Raw genomic sequence first — 18,866 nt, 5'->3', positions numbered from 1 at the left:
CTGAAGAGGAGAGGATCACCCAACAAAAGGTTTATCCTGGGACCTTAAGAGGAGAGGATCAGCCTAGCTCATGGCTGGGCTTGGCTTTAAAAGGTCTTATCTGAGATTCTCTGTGGAACAGAGTTTCATCAAAGCCAATCCAAAAGGCCCATGTAGAAATAATTATTCTTGCTGCACTTTATGCAAATAACCAGATCTAGTATGACACTAAAATCTATTTTGCAAACAATTGAGTCCTATCATAATTTCCTTTATTTATTTATTTATTTATTTTTTAACAAAAATGAGGACCGGAGCAAAATTATGTTCCAAAACTTATACATTTGCCATTCATTTCTTAAGTTGTTTTTGTTTTTGTTTTTTGAAACGAAGTCTCACTCTGTTACCCAGGCTGGAGTGCAGTGGCACGATCTTGGCTCGCTGCAACCTTTGTCTTCCAGGTTCAGGCAGTTCTGCCTCAGCATCCTGACTAGCTGGGATTACAGGCGTGAGCCACCATGCCCAGCTAATTTTTCTATTTTTAGTAGAGACAGGGTTTCACCATGTTGGTCAAGCTGGTCTTGAACTCCTGACCTTGTGATCCTCCCGTCTCAGCCTCCCAAAGTGCTGGGATTACAGGTGTAAGCCACCGCGCCGGCCTAAATTCAGTTGTTTTGAAGTTTTTGCCTACATTTTTAGACTAACCTTGCTTGTTTGTGTGAACCAACCGGCAATCTCCAGCTGTAGCTTAGAAAGAACAAGAGAGATGGGTAATGTAAAAAATCTGGATTAGTATTCTCGTTGTGAGCGATTAGCCTGCAAATTCTGCCAGGTGATGGGAATAAATAGGTTGCCCATCATTCAGAGGTTTCCTTTTGGGAAAGGAAGACCAAGGAAGCTAATGAAAGCCAAGCACCATTCATCCAAATCCTAGCAAGCATAACTATAACCACCAGCTATCTGGGTGTGTCACAAGACATCCTTTTCTCTCCCTTGTTGGAGGACTCAGTTCCACAGTTTTACCTTAGCATTCCGCTTATAAGGAGTCCATGCAATCCCCAACTCCTCAGCATAAATGAGGTCTAGGGAACTCCAAGACTACTGACAGCAGGGATGATAAGGGCGTACATGGGTAACCCAGGTAATTCCCACCCGCTAGACCCCTGCTTCATGATGCAAGCCCCTCTGGCACCCATGGGAGCCCTTGCCAAGGTGGCCAGGACTCGGGGATGCAAGGATGGAAGAGGGAAAGAGGACGCTTTCTTCTCTCCCTCGCGTACCCCAGGTATCTACTAGGAAGAGAAGGGAACCAGGGATGCCTGCCCCCCACTTTCTAGGTGGGTAGCCGTTCATCTTCATCTGCACCGCTTTCAAATACATCTTGAAGCCCTGGGACTCCTTTGAAAAAATGCCTTCTTTTAACCTTTCTCCTCCTTGGTTCTTGCCTCATAGACAGGTAATTGTTTCCATACTACAGGACACCCCCTCAGATGCATCCTCCAAGTTGGAAAGAGTTAATTTCCCAAACCTTAAACTGGATTGGTTTTAGGAGAAGGGAACTCAGAAGTCCAACATGCCAGCAAAAGGGTAAAGTTGCTTACCATTTGGACTTTTGCCCCCCTGCGCCCCGGCCCCCCGTACAAATTGATAAAAGGCCTCAGGAATTTTGAGCTGTCCTTAGGCCTCCTCTTGTTTCATTTAAAAAAGAAATTTTTTTTAAGACGGGCTCACTGTTGCTTAGGCTGGCATGCAGTATTGAGACCTCCGCACACTGTGACCTCCGCCTTCTAGGTTCAAGCGATTCTCCCGCCCCAACTTCCATAGTAGCTGGGAGTACAGTCAGGCGCCACCAACGGTTGGCTAATTCTTGTATTTTTAGTAGAGACAGGGTTTCACCATGTTGGCCAGGCTGGTCTTGAACTCCTGACCTCAAGTGATCCACCCACCTCAGCCTCCCAAAGTGCTGGGATTACAGGTGTGAGCCACCACGCCAAGGCCCCTTGTTTAATTTTGAGACATGCTTTTAAATAACCTGGTTTGTCTCTTTTCGCCTTCAGGCCATCAAACTCGGACCGGTCTTGCAACTGGAGCCTTGGACCATCGCCCCTTCTGCTGGGGACCCTTAGATAAGCCTCTGAGGGAGATCTGACTGCCATTCTCCCAAAACAGAGCCACCTGTCGGCAGGAAGCAGTTTAGATCGGTCTTTGGCCCTATCCTTATCCTTATTCTAATGGCAGTGAGATTGACTTCTTTAGGGGGTGGGAATGAGATAGCCAGGTGGGAAGGGCTCCCTGGCAAAACTCCAACTGGCTTGTGTGCTGGGAGGAGTGCGCCCTTGGGCCTGGGGCGGAGCCACAGAAGTTCGCTTCTCCGTTTGCTGCGGGGAGGAGCCTGGCCCCTCCTCTTCCTCGTTGGCACCTGGGATTTAATCTGTGAGGAGGGTCCCTGTTCCCCCTTTTCTTCCTTTTTACCCAATAAAACCCTGCCTTACCCTTCAAATTGTCTGCATAATGTTTCCTGGGATGTGACAAAGGACCCCATCCATCTTTAGCTGAAGTAAGGAAAAGTCCCCCAACATTTGCATGTGTACCTTTGTATTTTTAATATATATATGGATGTCCCTAAACAACATATAGTATGGTTTTGCTTTATATAAGTTATTACAAGGCATTCTGCAATTTGCATTGTCCCCAGCCTTGTTTTTTGAGATTCATCCACGTGGGTGCGGGAAGCTGTAGAGCACGTCCCCTGCTGTAGGGCGGTTTGTCTGTTTTCTAGCTGGTGGACATTCAGCTTGTTGACAAGGTTTTGCAATTACAAAGCACCTTTGCTACAGGTTACTGTACCTGTCCCTCATACTTTTGACAGCGTCTCCCGGCATACAGCCAGGAGTGGGTGTGCAGACTTCTCGGCCCGCTCCCTTCCACTTCATCAGCCTGGCCGGGGGCTCTTCCAAGAGGTGGGACCGCTTGGTGACTTCTAAGCCGTGCCTCTCTTTCTGCGTAATAAACGCCTCGAGGGCAGGGACTTTGCAGTCTTGCTTACTGAGGCGTTTTCCAAAACCGGGACCGAGGACTCTGACACCCTTGCGGAGGGTGGAGGGTTGCCGGCGGGCTCCGGGGTTTGGCAAAATGCAGCTGGGGGAGGCGGGGCGGGGAGGAAGTCTCCGGGCCTGCCGCGGCCTCTCTTAGGGACGTTTCTCCTCCGGAGGACAAACTCCCCGCACAGGGGCGCGAAGCCTCGACTTCTTTCTCGGCCAACTTCCCCAGGGCAGGACCTAGCATGGCCCGGCCCCGCCCCTGGGCTCCCCCCGCCCCCGGGCGCCTCCCCCTCCCGCGGTGAGTCAGGCGGCGGTGACGGCAGCGGAGGGGGCGATGACGGGCGAGCGGGCGGCCGCGGCGGAGCAGCGCAGGGCGGAGCGCGGCGGGCCGGCAGGGGCGGCCGAGCGGGCGGTGGGCATGGCCGGCGCGGGCTGGGCGCTGGCCGCGCTGCTGCTGGCGGCGTCGGTGCTGAGCGCTGCGTTGCTGGCCCCCGGCGGCTCCACGGAGCGCGACGCCCAGGGCTCACCGCCACGAGGTGAGTGCGCGCCTCCTCCCGCCGCCCGGCCGACTCCGAGCGCGGCGTCACCTCCCCGCGGCACCGCCCCTCCCTTCGTGCGCGGGCGCCGACCGCCAGGCCCGGCCGGAACCGCCTCCACTCCCTGAGCTGTCGCTGCGACTCCGCGGTCTCGCGCCCCGGACCGGAGGCCGGACTTAAGGCCGCGGCGGCCGGGCCCCCGCAGAGCCGGGGGAGGGGACGGTTCGCGCCGTGGCAGAGCGTAACTGGGGCTCCCAGGCGGCGCCCGCTCGAGCGAAGCCTGCGTCCTGGCGCCTTCTGTCTTAACAGAGGCCTTGGATCGGGATGCCGGCAACCCCCACACGCGCAGCCAGGAGGCAGGCCAGCCGAGGGCCGGGGGGCTCGGACTCCGCTGGCACCCAGTCCACTGTTCGGAGGAACTTAAAGCAGGTTCCCCTCCCGAGGGCCTCGACCCCGAGGACGTGGCGCGGAAGCCGTGCGACCCATTGGCTTCAGCGGATGGGAAGCCCGAGGCTGGAACGCGAGTTCGCCCGCCCGCGCTGGGGTTGAACCCGCGTCGATGGCCTGCAACCTGCAGTCTCGTCCCGGGCGAGCCCTCCCTGGCCCCTCCTCTGGGTTCGTTTTCTCTCCAGGGTGACAGGGAAGCGGCCGCCGCCGAGTCCGGGTCGCGGGCTGGGAGGGGCCCGGCGGGGCTGGGCTCTTGTCCCGTGCGCTGGCAGGAGAGGCGCTCAGCTCAGCTCGTGTTTGCACAACTGGCTATCTCTCCGAACTCGCTTGGGAAAACGGTGACAAATACAGATTCCAGGCCTCTAGGCCCCTGGACCGGGGAGCCCCAGCTCCTGGGAGGTCTTTGGCACACACCCCTCCGCGAGGGGTCCAGCAAGCACCGCAAACCCCTTTGGGTCAGTGCTTGATGAGGGTCCATACCTGGAACAGTGGGAGTCATCTGCCTTTCCCCTTCCACGCCCTTTTCTTGGTTAGAATACGAGGTTTTAGTGTCTGTGTGTGGAGTTCAAACAGCCCCTCCTCCCCAAGCAGAAGCTGGAGGAAGACATCATGAATTTTGGAAAAGCGGCTCAGCAGATTACATTTTGTGTGCTTGTTCCCTGCTCCACTCAGCCTCAATCTTCTGCTCTCCCCTCATTGCAAGGACCCCGGGGAGGTTATGTAATCTGCCCGATCACAATCTGTCAGGGACAAATCCCGTCAAACACTCTTTGATTTTTTAGCACCAGTGTTAGCTTATCCAAGGGCACTTACTTTAGGGAAAGGTGGTCTGTAAATAGTAATCACATGTAGTGATGGGAAGCCGCGTGTGGCTGCAAGGCTTCCCCTGCCGCCTGAATCCCATGTTTGGGCTGCACAGCTTTCTGCTAAAAACATCATTATCTGCCCTCTTTTTGAAAATTCAATATTTACTTGAAAAAGGTAGAATTTGTCTTTAAAAATATGTCCCGCAAAGATAAGATCAGAGAGCTAGAACCAGAAATTAAATATTGGGAAAGGAAATAAAGGTGTAACATTTACCCCCGCACTATTGAAAGGTGACTTTATTTGGTTATTTGCTTATGAAGACGACGGAGACCAGAGGAGAGGGAAGGAATGAATTGTTCTTTTGTCTGTAACGCTCTGTGGGTATTGCCCTTGAATTTTTTAGCTTAGATGTGTGGGATGGTGACAGCTTTTTCTTTTTTCTTTTTTTTTTTTTTTTTTGAGACGGAGTTTCGCTCTTGTCACCCAGGCTGGAGTGCAATGGCGCGATCTCGGCTCACCGCAACCTCCGCCTCCTGGGTTCAGGCAATTCTCCTGCCTCAGCCTCCTGAGTAGCTGGGATTACAGGCACGCACCACCATGCCCAGCTAACTTTTTGTATTTGTGGTAGAGACGGAGTTTCACCTTGTTGACCAGGATGGTCTTGATCTCTTGACCTCGTGATCCACCCACCTCCGCCTCCCAAAGTGCTGGGATTACAGGCTTGAGCCACCACGCCCGGCGGCAGCTTTTTCTTGATGCTGAACATCAAGCTCAGTTTCGAGGTCATATTTGATGGCTTAGTAATTGGGTCCTTTGGTCGTGTCTGTAAGTGATACAAACTGTTATTATTATTTTTAAAAACCACATTCAAATAATTCATAGTAAAAAGAAAGGTGTCAAAATCCACTAGCGTTATTCTGACAGTCTCTGGCTGTGGTCTTCACCCTTGGCTGCACACTCGAATCCGTTTGAGAGGTTCGTTGTTTTTTGTGGGAAATTTTAAAAATCGCATTGATTGGGCAGAGATTCTGATTTAATTGGTCTGGAATGGGACCAGGGTTGTTTTTTTAAAGCATCCTCAGGTAATTCTGATATTCAGCGAGGACTGAGCCCCTCTGTACATTCCCGAATAGCATAGTAACATGACAATGAAGAGCTTTCAGCCTAAAATTCATGTGGATAATCGAAGTATAAAACAAGTACCTATTCCACCCACCACTAGAGGCTCAGGGAAACGAGTTAAAAACGGTACTTACTCCATCTACAAAGGGATGATGATGTGTGGGAAAATTATGAAGGAAAAGATCATGGCTTCATGGCCTCTTGGCTATGATCAAGTATAGAAAAAAGTCCTACACTTGAGAGTGACTAGAAATTTGAAAGTGAAGCCATTAAAGCTGAAGAAGGAAAATGAGAAACAACTATTTTAAAATGATGACAAATTGACAAAGGATTTAAGATTTTTGTCTTTAATGTAGTTATGCAAACACCTCAGAAGGCCTCAGGGATTAAATAAAGGTGGTTAAATAAATAATTCAAGAATTCATATGAAAGATGCTTACCGATGGTAAACATTTGAAAAACATGTTGAAACTTGTTCATCACAAACTCAAAATGCAAATAATTAGGACATGCCATTTTCTATCCACCAGGCTAACAAATGAGGGAAACATGGAAAGGCTAGTCAGGCTGGGCTAAGGGGATCTATCTGCCAAGGCTCAGGAGACTGGTTAGGTGCATGGTTAGATGGACCTCAGCTTGAATCCTGGCTGCCAGTAGGTGACCTTAGGCAAGCCGTTTGACCTCTCCAGGCCTCAGTGCCTCATCCCAAAATGGAGACACCAGGAGCTATTTCTTAGGGCTGTTGGGGTCTGGCAGACAGTAAGTGTAGTTCTTTGTATTACCTGGGAGATCTCAACCATCACAGTTGTCATTAGATATAAGCACAACTGGCTGGGTGCGGTGGCTCACGCGTGTAACTTCAGTACTTTTGGAGGCCAAAGCAGGCGGATCACAAGCTCAGGAGATCGAAGAATATCCTGGCTAACAGGGTGAAACTCCTGTCTACTAAAAATACAAAAAATTAACTGAGCACGGTGGCACACACCTGTAGTCCCAGCTACTTGGGAGGCTGAGGCAGGAGAGTCTCTTGAACCTGGGAGATGGAGGTTGTAGTGAGCTGAGATCGCACCACTGCACTCCAGCCTGGGCGACGGAGCGAGACTCCATCTCAAAAAAGAAAAAAGAAAAAAAAAAGAGAAATCAGCACAACTATTGGAGGGAAATTTCGTAATGCATATCAGAAGCTATTCAAAAGCCTGTTTTTGGTTAAAGATTTTACTCTTGGGTCTGGTGTGGTGGCTCACACCTGTAATCCTAGCACTTTGGGAGGTCATGGTGGACGGATCGCTAGAGCCTAGGGTGTCAAGACCAGCCTAGGTAACATGGTGAGACCCTGTGTCTATAAAAAAATACACATGCACGCACGCGCACACACACACACACACACACACACACTAGCTGGACATGCTGGCCTGCTCCTGTAGTCCCAGCTACTTTGGAGGCTGAGGTGGGAGGATTGCTTGAGCTCGGGAAATTGAGGATGCAATGAGGCGAGATCATGCCATTGCACTCCAGCGTGGACAACAGAGTGAGACTCTCTCTTGGAAAAAAGAAAGGAAAAATTTAACTGGATGTTCCCAATCCTGAAAAGGCTCTATTGGCTTCTGCCTTGGTTGGATGTGGCCTGAATCACCGTAACGTCCGTGTGTTCAGCACTTGTTTTGTTTCTGTGCCAAGCACTTCGTAGTTAGTCAAGTTTAGCTTTCCCAACAGTCTCATGAGGCACATACTCTTATGACCTCTAATTTATTGGTGAGGAAACTGAGGCACATTGGGGTTCAGATTCAGGTTTAACTTGAATTTATCCCACTATGTTATACCCCAGGTCCCAAACACTGCTTCCACTGAAAGCTCTCCAGGAGACCAAAGAACAGAAAAAATGATTGTGAAAGCTTTCTTTGGCCTAGAGAATAAAAAGCTATAGTGGATTATTGAAAGTTTTATACTGCAGGGCTTGTCTTCCCTGAGCGCTAAATAAGGGTAAATTAAGATAAACTTTAAAATGAGGGATTGAGCTGGCTACATGAAGAATTTCTGTTTTTGCCATTCAAATGAGTGACTAGAGAGCCCAGACGAAGCTTTCACCTTCCTCATTGTGTTATTAAATAGTTCCCCATTTTTTTCTTTTGGGTAAATTTACTTAGAGAACAAATCGACTTCTCTTCTATATAATATTATATAAATGGCCCAGTTGGTTGAAATAAACCACTTTGCTTTGACTTTAGACAAGAGCAGTTCTCTTTATTTTTCCTACCAAGTTGGCACACATGATTTTAGAATGCACATCATCTTTCTGTCATCCTCAGCACATCATGTAGTGAACTGGTGAGCAGTGTAATAAGTGAATCCAGGAGCAGTGGGTCTCTCTGCCCTTCAGATTGAGGCTTGTCTTGAAACTCTCTCCTTACTCCTCTCTGATCTGCCATGGAAATTAGGCGGTTCCAAACTCCAAAGTGATAGAAAGTAGCACTTCTCAAACTTTCGAGGACGTGCACCCCACCTCTGGGTCCTGCTAACCTGCGCTCTCTGACTCAGGCGGGTTCTGTATTTCTAACAAGCTGCCTGGCTGTGCTCGCAGCTGAGTAACATGGTAAGGGAGAAAGCTTGAACTTTAGAATCACACAAATTGGATTTATGTCAGTGATTTCATTGAAAAACCATGGACACAGGCAGTTACCTAATTCTTGAGAGGCTTAATTTATTCATCTCTAAAGTGGGGAAAATACCTAGCTCATGAAATTGTCATTATTATAGGGAAACTACTAAATTTGGCACATGTCACATCTTAGCACTTGACGAATATAAGTTCCTTACAGGATCCTCCTATGCACTAGATATGAGTGGTGTTGAGTGAATCCTCTTTTGCAGTAGAGACATCTATGCAAAAGGAAACCTGTCTGTGTGTGTGTAGTGTGTATGCATATGCATGCATGCACTCACATCTGTGCATACACGAAGTAATGCGTGAGAGACCCCAGAAACCCTAGAGTGTAGGCTTTCGAAAAGCACTACTGGAAGCCACTGTTCACATAAATGTACTTTGTCTCTAATGCCTCTTTCGGGTGCCTTCTTTTTCTTTTTTTAAAATTTTCCTAATTTTTACCAGACTTAGACAAAAAAAGACATGTGGAGCTCAAGATGGATCAAGCTTTGCTACTCATCCATAATGAACTTCTCGGGACCAACCTGACTGTCTACTGGAAATCTGAATCCTGTTACCATGTATGTATCAGTTCACACTCACAGTTCTGTTTGCTTTGGGACTTGTTTGATAGGATCCTTAACGCTCTCATATCTAAAGCCCTTGACAAGTTAACTTCAGTTTTACTAGGTAAGGAAACAAAGAAGCTATGTAAAGAATCAGAAGAAATATAGTCGAGGAAGGATGCCTAGCAATGCGCACCTTCTATTTTTATCTTTTCATCTACTCATCCTTTAAAAAAAAACAGTTCTCCCTGATGAACAACACTGATGGACCGTGTTTTATTCCCCTCTTCTCTAGTGCATAACCCTCTTGCTGGACCAGAGAAGAAACGAGTGGGACACCAGGGTTTTCTCCAGCAGAGTGGGCAGCCAGCAGGGAGGTGCAAGTTGAGGGAGTGACACTTATTCCAGGGCCCTGCCTCCCTGATGATAGCAAACACATTTTCTCTGAAGGTCTTACTCCTGTTCTAGACCTCGTTGCTTTTTAAGGACAAGGCTGTTCTTTCATGTAAAATAAAATACTCTACTGTGCAACCATAAGAAAGAATGAAATTAGATCGTTTGCAGCAACATGGATGCAGGTGGAAGCCATTATTCTAAGTGAATTAACACAGGAACAGAAAGCCCAATACTGCATGTTCTCACTTCTTAGTGGACCTAAGCATTGGGTACTTATGGACATAAAAGGTGGGAGTAGTAGGCACTGGGCACTACTTGGGTTGCAGTACCCGACTAGTACTGAAAAACTTTGGTACTGTAGCCTGAGTAGTACCTATAGGGATGAAAAACTACCTGTTGGGTACTGTGCTCACCACCTGGGTGACAGGATCACTCATGCCCCAAACTTTAGCATCATGCAATATACCCATGTAACAAACCTGCATATGTGCCCCTGAATCTAAAATAAAAATTTAAATTATAAAATAAAATATTTTTGCCATTTTATTAGTGTGAGCCACCACACCTGTAGTCGCAGCACTTTGGGAGGCTGAGGCAGGCGGATCACCTGAGGTCAGGAGTTTGAGACCAGCCTGACCAACATGGAGAAACTCCATCTCTACTGTAAATACAAAATTAGCCAGGCATGGTGGCGCATGCCTGTAATCCCAGCTACTCGGAAGGCTGAGGCAGGAGAATCGCTTGAACTGGGTAGGCGGAGGTTGAGGTGAGCCGAGATTGCGCCACTGCACTCCAGCCTGGGCAACAAAAATGAAACTCCATCTCAAAAAAAAAAAAATAAATATTTTTATTGCCAAATTGAGAGCTTCATTATACCTACCATCAGAGGATGAATTTTAATTTATATTGAGTGACTGTTTACTATAAATGGCCTTAAAAAACAAACTTAAAATCTCTGGTATGGGCATCAGCTGAAAAGATGATGGACATACCTTCTCTATTTGAATAAACCTATTGAAATATCTGTAAAGTAATATGAAGCAAGAAAACATTGGGTGTAGTGGCTCATGCCTGTAATCCCAGCACTTTGGGAGGATGAGGTGGTTGGATCATGAGGTCAGAAGCTCGAGACCAGCCTGTCCAATATGGTGAAACCCCTTTGCTACTAAAAGTAAAAAAATTAGCCAGGCATGGTGACCTGTGCCTGTAGTCCCAGCTACTTAGGAGGCTGAGACAGGAGAATTGCTTGAACCTGGGAGTTGGAGGTCGCAATGAGCTGAGATTGTGCCACTGCACTCCAGCCTGGATGACAGAGTGAGACTGTCTCAAAAAAAAAGAAAAAATCTATTAAGAAAAAGTAGCTTAAACAAAGAAAAAAGTATCAGCCTACAAGACGAACCCAAAGGAATCTTGAAAATAATCAACAATAGCTAAAATTAAAAAGTGACAGGAGTCAGATAATTCAGTGAATGGGCAAAATGTCTTCTAAAAAGACTTAATAAAGCTCTAAGATCCACAGAAAAACAAGTTGAGGGGGGAAAAAGACTGTTGTCAAGGTGTTAGATGTAGGGCAAGTAAGACCATCACTAGAATAAAGCAAGTAGTATCATTGGCATGCAACAATGATGCTGTGGACAAATTAAAGAATTAAAAAACAGGCCAGGTGCAGTGGCTCACGCCTGTAATCCCAGCACTTTGGGATGCTAAGTCTAGTGGATCACCCGGAGGTCTGAAGTTTGAGACCAGCCTGGCCAACATGGTGAAACCCCATTTCTACTAAAAATACAAAAAATTAGCCAGGCATGGTGGCGGGCACATGTAATCCCAGCTGCTTGGGAGGCTGAGCCAGGAGAATTGCTTGAATGTGGGGGCAGAGGGTGAGGGTGGAGGTTGCAGTGAGGCAAGATTGTGCCATTGCACTCTAGCCTGGGCAACAAGAGCGAAACTCTGTCTCAAAATAATAATAAAAAAAAGAATTAAGAAACAAGACGGGTGCGGTGGCTCACGCCTGTAATCCTAGCATTGGGAGGCCAAAGCGGGTGGATCATGAGGTCAGGAGTTCAAGACCAGTCTGGCCAGCATGGTAAAATCCCATCTGTACTAAACATACAAAAATTAGCCGGGCATGGTGTCATGTGCCTGTAATTCCAACTACTTGGGAGGCTGAGGCAGGAGAATAGCTTGACCCTGGAAGGAGGAGGTTGCAGTGAGCCGAGATCATACCACGGCACTCCAGCCTGGGCGTCAGAGCGAGACTCCGTCTCAAAGAAAAAAAAAAAGAATTAAAAAACAGAAGAGTTAACTATATGAGACTGTTTTAAGAAAAAAATTGCCAATTTATTTAAAAGAGGATGGAGATAATTACACCAGAAAAATGTATAAAGAAGTGACACAGGGTTTGTATTTAATCACAGTGGTAGAAAATATCCCATAATTGCAAAAAAGATTGTAGCCTGAAAACTAGAAAGACACTTATGACCCTTTAAAGATTAACAGAGATTGATAAAATTATATCTAGACATAAACTTTTTTAGTCGTCCTCCTCGCATTTCTTTTGCTGGCCTAGTCCTGCCTTGGCCATGCGGGAGATTGTGTTTACCCAACTCGGACAGTACGGGAACCAGATCAGCGCAAAGTTCTGGGAGGTGATCTCTGATGAACATGGCATTGACTCTGCTGGCACCTACCACGGGGACAGTGACCTGCAGCTGGAACGCATCAATGTGTACTACAACGAGGCCAGCGGTGGCAGGTATGTGGCCCGCGCTGTGCTCGTGGATCTGGAGCCAGGCACCATGGACACAGTGCGTTCTGGGCCCTTTGGGCAGATCTTCAGGCCAGACAACTTCGTCTTTGGTCAGCGTGGGGCCTCGAACAACTGGGCCAAGGGTTACTACACAGAAGGCGCGGAACTGATGGAGTCGGTGATGGATGTTGTGAGAAAAGAAGCTGAGAGCTTTTTGCCTGCAGGGTTTCCAGCTGATCCACTCCCTGAGTGGGGGGACTGGGTCTGGGATGGGTAGCCTTCTCATGGACATAATTCGGGAGGAGTACCCAGACAGGATGATAAACACATTCAGCATCCTGCCCTCGCCCAAGGTGTCAGACACCATGGTGGAGCCCTGCAATGCCACCTTCTCCGTCCACCGGCTCATACAAAATGCAGACGAGACGTTCTGCATTGATAATGAAGCACTCTACAACATCTGTTTCAGGACCTTAAAACTGACTACACCCACCTATGGTGACCTGAATCACCTGGTATCTGCTACCATGAGTAGGGTCACTGTGTGCCTGCGCTTCCCAGGCCAGCTGAATGCCGACCTGTGGAAGTTGGCCATGAACGTGGTTCCATTTCCCCGGCTGCACTTCTTCATGCCTGGCTTTGCCCCGCTAACCAGCTGGAGCAGCCAGCAGTACCAGGCCATTACTGTGGCTGAGCTCACTCAGCAACTCTTTGAAGCCAAGAATATGATGGTCACCTGTGACCCCCATCATGGCCGCTACCTAACCGGGGCTGCAACTTTCAGAGGTCGCATGTCCATGAGGGAGGTGGATGAGCAAATGTTCAACATTCTGAATAAGAACAGCAGCTTCTTTGCTGAGTGGCTTCCTCACAGCGTGAAAACAGCTGTCTGTGACATCCCACCCTGGGGGTTAAAAATGTCAGCCACTTTCATCAGTAACAACACAGCAATTCAAGAGCTCTTCAAACGTGTCTCCGAACAGTTTACAGCTATGTTCAGGCGCAAGGCCTTCCTGCACTGGCACGTGGGCGAGGGAATGGATGAGATGGAGTTCACCAAGGCTGAGACCAACCTTAATGACCTGTGTCAGAATACCAGCAATACCACGATGCCACAGCTGAGGAGGAGGAGGTAGCCTAGAAGCTTCCTTTTCTAGGTAAAGGGGGAAGCAGTGTTGATTCTTTAGTGTGTTCTGATAACCATTGTCACTACGCACATCTTGTGTTTTCGTCTTCTCCTGCTGCATTTTAAAGCATTTTCATAGTAATTTGGCATAATAAAACATCTATATAGCAAAAAAAAAAAAAATTTTTTTTTAATAGTGGCAATTGGTATTTATTACAATTTTATACGGTCCTATCTTCCGTTCTGAGGTCTATACATGATCACACAAATGAACATGTGTTTCTTGGGGGCAAAGGACAGAGCTGGCTGTTGGTCAGGCCCCGTGCCTGGCTCCTCCGAGGGAGTGAGTGCCCGTCTCGCCATGGGATTAGCTGAACCATTACACGGCAAGCGAGGACATCAGAAGCGCAGCGTGGTTTCATTTGTCTGGGAGGACGATGGGGCACGGGGGGAGCTGGGGCTGGGGACAGGCATCTGAGGGGTCCAGGGCTGGGCCCAGGGAGATAGGGGACGGCAGACACCAGAGGGACCGTGGCGCCTCTTCCGCTGAGGAGTCGGGAGGGAGTAGGGACACTAGCTCTGGCTATGCGTGATGTCACGGTAGTCAAGACACTCAGCAGACACACCCTGGACCCAGCGTCTGTCCGGGCGAGAGGGCTGGGCAGGGGTTTGAGCCCTGAGGCTTCACTGCCTTTGGCCTGACTTGAGATCGAAGCCGAAGGCCGCTGGGGCTGGGGCTAGTGGCCAGGCGAGAGGAGGCCAGGTGGACAGAAATGTGACAGGAGGCAGTTCCTGGGCATACTGCCTCCTGAGATCCAGGCCTGGGTGCGAGGTCAGCGGCCAGGCAGTCCTGAGGAGGCTGCTGCCCTGGTCGAAGGACTGCAGCATGACCCTGGGCAGCTGTTGGGCTGGCACCCTCCAGCCCTCTACTTGCAGCTCAGTCCCCTGAGGGGCACCATGGACACCATGAACCAGCCTCTACCTCCTTCCACCCACCCAGGATTCAGGAGGAGTGGGGGCTGCTGGATTGCTCACAGAAGGAACTGTACTGGGACGGGATGCCGGAGCACGGTGGTCTCCCTGGGGTTACCACCCCACCAGCCAGAGGCACAGGCCCAGTCGGAGTTGGGGATGCTGCTCACGGGGGCAGGCGTCAGCAGAAACCTGGGCTCAGGAGATGAGAATGAGGGTCTGCCGGGCTGCCCAGAGGCCCAGCCACCCCAGGGCCCGGGTCCTGCGGCCTGGGATGGCCCATCTGGGGCCACAACTCCTGCACCCACTGCACGCCCAGGGACACCACCAGCGCCTGCCATGCCCACACCCATAGAGACGCGACTGGAGCCGGGCGCCACCCCCAGGAAGCCCTACATGTGCGAGCAGCGTGGCCGCGGCTTTGACTGGAAGTTAGTGTTTGTCATCCACCACCGGACACACACAAGCAGGCCAAGTTCTCAGTCCCCAGGGCAAGCCACTGGCGAAGGCACAGAGAAACCGCCGCAAGGGGAGCTGGCCTTTCCGCGCCACCCGCGATGGTCACTCACAGGCCCCCGGAGTTACTCATGCGAGGAGTGCGGGTGCAGCTTCAGCTGGAAGTCGCAGCTGGTCATCTACTGCAAGAGCCACGCGGGCCAGCGGCGCCACTTCTGCAGTGACTGCGGCCGCGCCTTTGACTGGAAGTCGCAGCTGGTCATCCATATTAAGAGTCACCGGCGGGAGGCTCCGTTGAGCAGCCAGACAGTGCAGTCCCTCAGGGCCTCAGTGTTCTCAGAGCCTGGATGCAGCCTCTGGGGCACCTGCAGAAGACTGGAGGCAGCAGGGGATGCTGGAGTGAACAAGGGGTCCCAAGCCAGTCCCCTTCCCCTGGCCCGCCTTCCCCCAAAAGACCTGGGTGTAAAGAAAAGGAGCTGCTTCCTCCCTTCTTGCCCCTTCCTCCTGGAGGGAAGTCGGGGTTCCCTTCTATGACTGGCCAGTGCCTGTGGGGTGACTGCCAAGCATCAGGCTCCCTCCCTTCCTGAGTCATGGCCCGGGCTGACAACACTCCCTCTCCTGGGACCTCCTTGCCTCAGGTGGGTGTTCAAAAACTGTGCCTTCCTACCCCTCTGTGCAGAGGCTGGGTTTGAGGTCTCAGTGTGGAGGGCAGCAGAAGACCCAGGAAAGCAAGGTTGGCTTCTGTTTCTCCTGCTCCGTGTGTGTGTTAGAATTTTAACATAAATTCCACTTTCATAATTTAAAAAAAAAAAAAAGAGAGAGAGAGACGGAGTTTTGCTCTTGTTACCCAGGCTGGAGTGCAATGGTGCGATCTCGGCTCACCACAACCTCCGCCTCCTGGGTTCAGGCAATTCTCCTGCCTCAGCCTCCTGAGTAGCTGGGATTACAGGCACGCGCCACCATGCCCAGCTAATTTTTTGTATTTTTTTTTAGTAGAGACGGGGTTTCACCATGTTGACCAGGATGGTCTCGATCTCTTGACCTCATGATCCACCCGCCTCGGCCTCCCAAAGTGCTGGGATTACAGGTGTGAGCCACCGCGCCCAGCCTGACATAAACTTTTAAATTTTGAACTTTAATGATAAATTAAAAAATTTTAAGGAGACATAGGTTATAGGAGAGACAAGTATGCACAAATATGCAAATTATGACTTCATATATTTAGTAAACCAGATAATAAAAACCTGGGGCTGATGGAATAATATCTTTAAGATATTTAAGGTGAAGTTATGCCCAAGAGATCAGTTACTAGCTGAGTTGGACTTCCTGTTCTCTTTCCCTCTTTATCTCACTTCCTTAAAGTAGAAAGACTTTTTATTTATTTATATATTTATTTTGACACGGAGTCTCTCTCTGTTGCCCAAGCTGGAGTACAGTGGTGCCAGCTCCACTCACTGTAACCTCCCCCTCGTGGGTTCAAGTGATTCTCCTGCCTCAGCCTCCCAAGGGACTACAGGCACATGCCACTACACCCGGCTAACATATTTTTAACAGAGACAGGGTTTCACCATATTGGCCAGGCTAGTCTAAACTCCCAACCTCAGGTGATCCACCCACCTTGGACTTCCAAAGTGCTGGGATTACAGGCATGAGCCACCGCTTCTGGCTGTAGAAAGACTTTTATAGATCTGTAAACAGAAAAAATGTGTAGAGCAGATTTCAAGTTTGACATACAACTTCACGGTAGCTTGAAAAAGTACTTATAATGTGTTTAGAGAGCTCTTTTGAAAACAGAGTTATGAAGAATTGGATGAAGATTATTAATGTAGTAACTATGAGCAATTAGAATAATTGACTAATGTAAGCCCTAAGTGACAAAGAGAAAACAGAGAAAATTGCATTTCAGAATACTAACCAGTATTTCAAGATCCCTTTTGGGATCTTGAGATGGAGAGAAGACTAGAAATGTGGGGAGTGGAAGAGGAACACAGAACAGTTGTGCTTTCATTGCATTGAGAGCATCCAGAGTGGTTATCTGTTACTTTTGACTGTTCATTACTTTCAAACATAAATTACAGTAAATAAGGACATGTAGTTTTTTGTTTTTTGTTTTTTTTCTTGAGACAGAGTTTTGCTCTTGTCACCCAAGCTGGAGTGCAGTGGTGTGATCTTGGCTCACTGCAACCTCTGTCTCCCAGGTTCAAGCAATTCTTCTGCCTCAGCCTCCTGAGTAGCTGGGATTACAGGTGCCTACCACTATGCCCAGCTAATTTTTATATTTTTAGTACAGACGGGGGATTTCACCATGTTGGCCAGGCTGGTCTCGACCTCTTAACACTCAGGTGATCTGCCCACGTCAGCCTCCCAAAGTGCTGGGATTATAGGCGTGAGCCACTGCACCTGGCCAATAAAGTTGCCTTTTTTTTTTTTTTTTTTTTTAAGGTGGAGTCTTGCTCTGTCACCCAGGCTGCAGTGTAGTGGCACAGTCTTGGCTCACTGCTACCTTTGCCTCCTGGGTTCAAGTGATTCTCCTGCCTCAGCCTCCTGAGTAGCTGGGACTACAGGCATGTGCCACCATGCCAGCGAATTTTTAAATTTTTAGTAGAGATGGGGTTTCACCATGTTGGCCAGGATGATCTTCATCTCTTGACCTCTTGATCTGCCTGCCTCTGCCTCCCAAAGTGCTCGGATTACAGGCATGGGCTACTGTGCCCAGCTTATTTTTTTTGTAAGTAAAATGTTCTAAGTATGGTAAATGGTTAATGTTTCTGTATCTTTAAAATATTACTAAAAAAAGAAGACCTGGCCAGGCAAGATAGTTCATGCCTGTAATCCCAGCACTTTGGGAGGCCAAGGTGAGAGGATCACTTGAGCCTAGGAGTTTGAGACCAGCCTGGGCAACACTGTAAGACCTCATCTCTTAAAAGAAAAAAAAAAAAAAAAAAAAAAAGAGACAGACTGTCCAATGTGGAAAATACATAAGATAGAAAAGATATTGTGAATTATTTAAAATAATAATTGCTTTTGGAAAGAGAAGAGCTATACATACATATATTGATAAATAAAGCATTAAAAACATATTACCGTACTTATAAAGAATACAATGAAAACTTATACTTTTTGATGAAGTACATGTTAGAATAAAACAGGCTGGTTAAGTATTTGCATAATTAATAAATACTAATACAAAATGTGAACACCCTAAATAAAAAGGCACCAAATTTATGTGGGTCTCCAAAGTAAATAGAAAATAATGGTAGCCGCTAATAATACAAAGCAAAGTCATAGTAGAGACAAGTGATAAGATACTCTTATCAGGGCAAGCATTTGAAGGTTTCCTCATAGAGCTGGTGAACTGGCTGAACAATGTCAGGAAGTGAGGTGGTTAAGAGTTTGGATTTTGGCCGGGCGTGGTGGTTCATGCCTGTAATCCCAGCACTTTGGGAGGCTGAGGCTGCAGATCATGAGGTCAGGGCGAGACCAGCCTGGCCAACATGGTGAAACCCTGTCTCTACTAAAAGTACAAAAATTAGTTGGACGTGGTGGCATGAGCCTGTAATCCCAGCTGCTCAGGAGGCTGAGGCAGGAGAATCACTTGAATCCAGGAGGCGGAGATTGCAGTGAGCCAAGATTGCACCACTGTACTCCAGCCTTGGATAGAGCAAGACTTTATCTCCAAACAAACAAACAAACAAACAAACAAACAAACAAACAAACAAACTTGGATTCTGCAGTCCCAGTGCCTGGTTTGAGTCCCGCCTCTGTCACTGTGTTACTTTGATTTTTACTTTCTCTCTGCTTCTCTTTCCCTGTGAGAGAAGCTGGAAAAATAATGGAACCTGCCCCTAAGCTCCTTGGGAGCGTTTCGTGACTGAGCATCTTTAAGCTGAAGCAGAGCGAGAGGTCTCTATATGTCAGTGTTACTGGCAATAGATGTAAGTAACACATGTGGCAGAAATTTTTTTTTTTAATTGCATTTTAGGTTTGGGGGTACATGTGATGAACATGCAAGATTGTTGCATAGGTACACA

At 48.4% G+C, this 18,866-nt stretch overlaps 1 protein-coding gene and 2 pseudogenes across 2 annotated transcripts in view; all 3 read left to right on the top strand.

The window, feature by feature from the left end:
• Positions 1-3,339: 3,339 nt before the first annotated feature.
• The window catches only part of HGSNAT (heparan-alpha-glucosaminide N-acetyltransferase), a 58,222-nt gene continuing 42,695 nt past the window's right edge, over positions 3,340-18,866 (top strand). For both annotated transcript variants that reach the window (XM_074383813.1, XM_039463370.2), the window contains exons 1-2: positions 3,340-3,556; positions 9,039-9,154. In XM_074383813.1, the coding sequence (XP_074239914.1) occupies positions 3,355-3,556; positions 9,039-9,154 (318 nt within the window). In that variant the 5' untranslated portion in view covers positions 3,340-3,354. The remainder of the gene's footprint in view (positions 3,557-9,038; positions 9,155-18,866) is intronic.
• LOC141580828 (tubulin beta-8 chain pseudogene) lies at positions 9,531-13,865 on the top strand (annotated as a pseudogene).
• LOC120361547 (zinc finger protein 446 pseudogene) lies at positions 13,682-17,810 on the top strand (annotated as a pseudogene).

The sequence above is a fragment of the Saimiri boliviensis genome, chromosome 13 (assembly GCF_048565385.1).
Source record: "Saimiri boliviensis isolate mSaiBol1 chromosome 13, mSaiBol1.pri, whole genome shotgun sequence".
Taxonomy (NCBI): Eukaryota; Metazoa; Chordata; class Mammalia; order Primates; family Cebidae; genus Saimiri; species Saimiri boliviensis.
This window is presented reverse-complemented; position numbering and strand designations above follow the sequence as displayed.